General features: G+C 54.8%; 1 protein-coding gene across 1 annotated transcript in view; it reads left to right on the top strand.

Moving 5' to 3' along the window:
• The window catches only part of MRM1 (mitochondrial rRNA methyltransferase 1), a 3,169-nt gene extending 1,231 nt beyond the window's left edge, over positions 1-1,938 (top strand). The window contains 2 exon segments of the mRNA XM_082708530.1: positions 4-112; positions 325-1,938. Of these exon segments, the coding sequence (XP_082564656.1) occupies positions 4-112; positions 325-497 (282 nt within the window). The 3' untranslated portion in view covers positions 498-1,938.
• Positions 1,939-5,762: the final 3,824 nt, after the last annotated feature.

The raw sequence follows: 5,762 nt of genomic DNA, 5'->3' as shown, positions 1-5,762 counted from the left end.
GGCTCTGGCCTGTCCCTGGCAGTTCAAGCCTCCTGTCAGCTTCTCCTTACCATCCTGCCCGGCCGCCAGCTGCCTCCTGGACTTGAGTCCTTGAATGTCTCCGTGGCTGCAGGTGAGTCTCCTGTGGCCCGGCTTTCTGCCCTCTGATCCCCCACGCACAGCTCCTTCACCTTAAACAAGTTTCTCTTTCTCTGTCTCAGTCACTTTCTGTGCCAGAGGGGGAAAGTGTATCTTTTTGAGGATAAAACAAGGGACTGCCAGCAAGTGGTCCTTCCTTCTCTCCATGCTCTCCCTTCCCCTTGGCCTTTTTGTCTGTTGGTGCAGGAATTCTTCTTCACTCCATTTGCACCCAGAGGAAAGGTTCCTCTGGAGAACGGAAGAGAGAGCACCTTCTCCAAGACCCCCGAGAACCCTCCACCACATCAGAAGGGCCTGGACTGGCGCAGCACCCAGGACTGTCCTCAGGATCGGAACAAGAGAGGCAGAATGGGAGCTGACTTGGACTGAGTTGTGTGTGCGTGAGGGCACACATACTCTCACCGTCAAATGTGCTGGAGTCTCTTACCCGAGCGTGCACCCAGGCTCCTGTTTACTAACCATTGTCTTGGGGGGCAGGGAGCTCTGCAGAAGAGACCAGAGGAAGGTTGTTTCCTGTTTTGATTTTGGCCTTGTGGTTGGAGGTGGCGGCTTGTTCATCTCCAGGATGTCCTGGGCCCTGCCTGGATGTCAAGACATCAGAAGGGAATCAGGCAGGCCAGTCCAGGTGTCCTGTTCCTCTTGAACCAGTGTGAGAATGTAGAGAGAGGCCCGGGTTTCTCTTGTGGATGAGACAGGTACAAATCCAGGCTCAAACCCTGGCCCAGTGGGGGCTTCCTCCTTCTGCGCCTGCCTTGTGAGGGGTCTTTGTGAAGATCAAATAAAATCACCTGGGCCGCTGTGTCCTATTCCTCCACTAGGTGGCAGCCTCGCTGTTCGATCCCCAGTCTCCGTGGCAGCCTGTGTGGCTACCTGGGGAGAAGCTTGGCCATGGCCCCCAGAGAGGCAAGGGAAAGATTAGCAAACGCCTCTCTCCTCCCTGGCCCTCCAGAACCCCTCCCCAGCGACCCATCGGTGCACTTCTGAGAAAGGAACCGATGAATCCCAGAACTGGCCTTTGGTCCTGCGAGGTAGTGAGCGCAGGGTTGCTGTCAATTGTACAGGCGGGTTTGGTCCTCCTCCGACAGGGTCCTGTAAGTGGAGCAGAAGCTCCCAGCACAAGCAGCTTAGAGCAGTCTGGCTGCACATTGGAACCATCTGGCAAGCTTTCAGAAACAACTGACACTGGGGACCCACCCCCAGAGAACCTGATGTGAATGGTTGGAGGGCAGCTTGGATATCAGGATTGTTAAAGGTCCCGAATGCGTCTGCTGTGTAGTCCCGGTTGAGCACCACTGGAACAGGGTTTCTGGACCTCGGCACTCTTGACATTCATTGTGATGGCTTGTCCTGTGCACTGTAGGATGTTCAGGCTTTTCCCTCACTGGATGCAGGTGGCATGCCCTGCCCCCTGTTGTGACAAGCAAACATGTCTGCAGACATGGCCACATGCCTCCCACCCCCTGAGGACACAGTTGCACAGTTGATCCTAGTTGAGAACCACTGCTCTGGAGCCTGGATCTGGAGGACAACAACCCAAGTTCAAATTCTGATTGCCATGTGACCTTGGGCAAGTTCCTTTCCCACCTGAGCCTCAATCTCCTCGTCCAGAAAGGGGGTTCACCCTACCTTCCTGAGTTGTGCCAAGGTGGCGGCTTGCTCACGTGAGCTCACTCAGCGCCCCCTTCACAATGATGCTCAGTAAATTGTAGCTCCCTTTTCTCTGTGGAATGAATTTATCTTGGAATTTTGGTGGGGATGTCAGTTTAGAAAGACATTAAAAGAGCTGAAGATTGCTCTCAAGTCAGAATTTTTTGTCTCAAGGAAGAGGAAGAACCTCTTCTGTAAAACTCTACAGATCTCTCTACCACATCGGGCCCCTTGAGCTGTCCAGCCTCAACTCCCACACAGGTTCTGACTTCTCCTGGCACAGTGCAGCTTTGGGCATGTTAATGGCCTCCCCCATCCCTACTGCACTCCTGGCCACGGGCCTGATATGGTTCTGAATCTTGGCTACATTGTAGACAGGCTTGAGGGTATGCATGGCAGTGGCGGCGGTTGGGGGGGGGGTACCTTTACTGTTCCAGATGCCCAGAGGCATCAGGCTAATGCGATCAGAATCTCTGTGGAAGGAGACTGGTCCCATGTTTCTTCAAGCTCCCCAGTTGATGTGTGGACACCACCAATGTGCTGCTGGGGTCAAGAATCACTGGTTTTCGAACCGCCTTCTCATGTCTAAGAAACCTCTGTCTAAATTCTCTGCCCCCATGCTTTTGAGTGCACGTCTGAAGGTTTGGGCCAGTTGACCTTTCCTCTGTCCCTAAGGTTGTCAAGGAGGTGCTGGGTTCAGCCCTAGTTCCGTGGCTTCTGGCCTGGACAGCTTCCTAGCATCTGTAGGATGGGGATAGTGCCCTCAATGCCTGCTTCCACTGGCCCCTCCCCAACCAGGATCTGTAGAAATGAAAGTTTCAGTAAAATGCATTCTAGACACCCAAGCACTGCTCACCCCAGGACCAGCACCTGATAACACAGACGTGTGTAGAACCGCTCAGTTTATGTGTGGAGTTGCCCGGACCGCAGGATCCCTAGGTAGTTCGGTCACATGTTACCGTGAGTGTTTCTGTGACGGTGTGTTTGGATGAGATGAGCATTGAAGTTGAGGGCGCCTGCCTGGCTCAGTTGGAAGCACATATGACACTTGATTTCAGGGTTGTAAGTTGGAGCCCCATGTTGGGTGTGGAGATTATTAATAAACAGATTACTAATAAATTTTAAATTGGTAGATTGAGTGAAGCAGAGTGCCCTTTCCAGTGTGGGTCGGCCTCATTCAATCAACTGAAGGCCTGAACACGGGCCAGAAAAAAAAAGGGGGGGGGGTTGGCTGTTCCCTGACTAAGAATTCTTCCCTCCCTCTGGAACTGAAACGAGCTCTTCCTGGTCCGGAGCCTGTGGGCCTTCGGATGGGAACCACATCCTCGCTCTCCCGGGGCCCCAGCTTGCTGACTCACCTGGCAGAGCCACGATTTGCCAGGCTTACAATCCCAGGAGCCAAGTCTTCAGAATAAACGAGCAAGCATGTGTACACGTGGATGGAGATAGGGGTATAGATACACACCACTGCTCAGCTCCGAGTCTCAGGAGAATCCAGACTCCTGGGCTTGAGGGAAACGAATGGAGATGTCGCGGTACAGGTACATGAACAGCACAGAATCGAGCTCTGCTCTCTACGGCCAAACCTAGCCTGGAACCTAGATGGTGAGGTTGGGACTCTTTGGGGTTCCCAGCCTGCTCTCCTGCCCACAGACTCCTGTGTAGTGTCTGGATCAAACCAGCTTTGGGCATGCTGGGTTCATCAGCTTTCCGGTCCCAGGAGTCTGAACCATCTAGAGGGCCACTCCCAGGGCTACCAGCCACGCAAGGGGGGCTCTTACTGCTTCATTCCCTGGGCCAGCACCCTGGATGGCCTCTGGGAAGGCAGGTTCACTGGAACCAAAGGGTATTGAGGCCAGAATTACCCACCGAGCACTCATCGATATGTAATTCTGTAAACCAGGCATGAAGGCAGAGAGAAAGCACCTGAGACCCCAAGGCCAAGGATGGTGGGGATTTCCTTGGGGTGGCCTCCGGGGCCTGCCACAGAGTAAGCATGGGGCGATACACAGGCCCCGGGGAGGCTGTGGCTCCTGCTATGAAGGGGGGCTGGCTGGGGGCCTATCCCCTGGAGGCCATGGTCAGGATGAACCCAGAGAGGAGTAGGGGTGGTAAAGAACAAGACGCTGGGTGGTAGTGCTTGCTTTGAGCTCCAACTCTGACTTGCTAGTTGCATGAGTGTGGACATACCCTTACCTTCCCCGAGTCATTATACTGGGGTGCGGACTCCAGGAGCTCGCGCACGCCCAGTCCTGGAGGAGCGGGGCAGCTGTTCTTGCCCCACCCGAAGGCACTGGCTCTGCTGTGCTACCAGCCTGGCCTCAGTTTCTCCAGAGAGTCCAGGGCCTGTTCCAGCTGCAACACACGATTTACCCCTGAGAGCAGCTGGAGGGAGTCGGAGAGAGGAGGGAGTTAAAATGACATTGGCAAGATCTTCCTTTTTCGGGGCTCCCCAGCCAAGAGGGGAAGGGGCTCAGAAGGTTGGTATTCCAGAAGAGCCGAACTGTGGCCAGTACCTCCAGCCCCCTGCAGGGCTGGAATTATTTTTATTTTTATTTTTTGGCAGGAGGCTAAATTGCCAGCTCCCTCCCCCAGGCTGAGGTCCTAAATGAGACCTTCCCCCATCACTCTGGCAGGGCCAGGCGCCAGGGATCCCCACAGTTTGTAAATGTAATCAACCTTGAGGTCTCCGGCTTCCACAGGTGCAATTAGCATGCCCATCTGCTAATCCCTGATTAATGATGTTTACAAACATGGGACTCCAGTCCGCTCTGCTGTCGGAGCTGCTCAGCCCCTCCTTCCAGGACCAGAGGCAGGGGTCTTCCTAACAGCACCCCCCCACACACACACAAACACTACCTTTAGGCCAATGTCCCTCCCTCTCCATCCCCTTCCCCAGGCAGTGGGCAGAGCTGGAGGTCCCTCCTTGGAGCGCCCTGGCCCAACTCTCATTGCTCACAAAGGAGAAGAGGACCCGGAGAGAGCCGGCTGGGAGAGTATGAGGCTCAGTGGTGGGACTAGGATCCTGCTCTTCCCTCTTTCTCCCTGGTTCTGGAATCTCTGGATACAGGGTGGGCTCTCTGCCTTTCTTCACCACGCCAGCTCTGGCTCAGGTGCACACACACGTACAGGCCTCCCTGCATGGAGTTGGGAGCTCCCCACACCAGGGCGTGCCCCCTCTACCCCCCGTCCCAAGGGTTGGGCTCCTCTGTTTCCAGACAGGGGAACGTTACTACTCGACCCACCTTCCTACTGAGGACCTCGTGGGTCCATGCCCAAAGGTGCAGTAGCAAAAGCAGTTAGAATGCAGATTTCTGAGTCAGACAGTCCTGGGTCCAAACATTAGCTCTGCCTCAGGCCAGTCGCTTAACCCAGTGGAGCCTCAGTTTCTCTACCTGTAAAATGGAGACAAGGATGGTACCTACCACACAGCTCATTGACATAATTCATTACTGGACTTAGGAAGTGGACTTTGCACAGTGCATGGGACACAGTAGGTGCTTAATAATGGGAGCTTTTCACTGTGGTGAAAATGATGATGATGGTAAGATGGTGATGGTGATGATGAAGAAGGGAGGCCTCTGAGGCTACAAAGATGCCCAAGAGCTTCCTCTTCTCTCCGCACCCTCCTCTCTGGGGAGAAGGGCAGGTCCCAGCTCATTACTGGTGGGGGCTAGGGTGGAGGTGTCAGATTGGAATCACTCCTGGGTCTGTTCACAGCTTCTCTGTTTCATTAACACCTCCCTGGTGGTCTTCAGCTCATCCTACTGGGGGAGGTGCTCCAGAAAGTTCTACCTGCCCCCTCTTCAGCCGGAGCTCAGTGTGGCCCTCTCTGAGGTCTGGACTCCCATGCACACAGAGAGGGTTTTATGTGGCAGAGAGGTGGCCACTGGCCAGGAGGCTGTCACTGTCTCCCCCACCCCCATCCCCCACCCCCCAGTCCTGGAGCCCTGGTCAGGGGACACAGTTCCTGAGGC

The sequence above is a fragment of the Mustela nivalis genome (genome assembly GCF_964662115.1).
Source record: "Mustela nivalis genome assembly, chromosome: 17".
NCBI lineage: Eukaryota > Metazoa > Chordata > Mammalia > Carnivora > Mustelidae > Mustela > Mustela nivalis.
The sequence above is the reverse complement of the archived record's forward strand: the minus strand, read 5'-3'. Positions and strand labels throughout refer to the sequence as shown.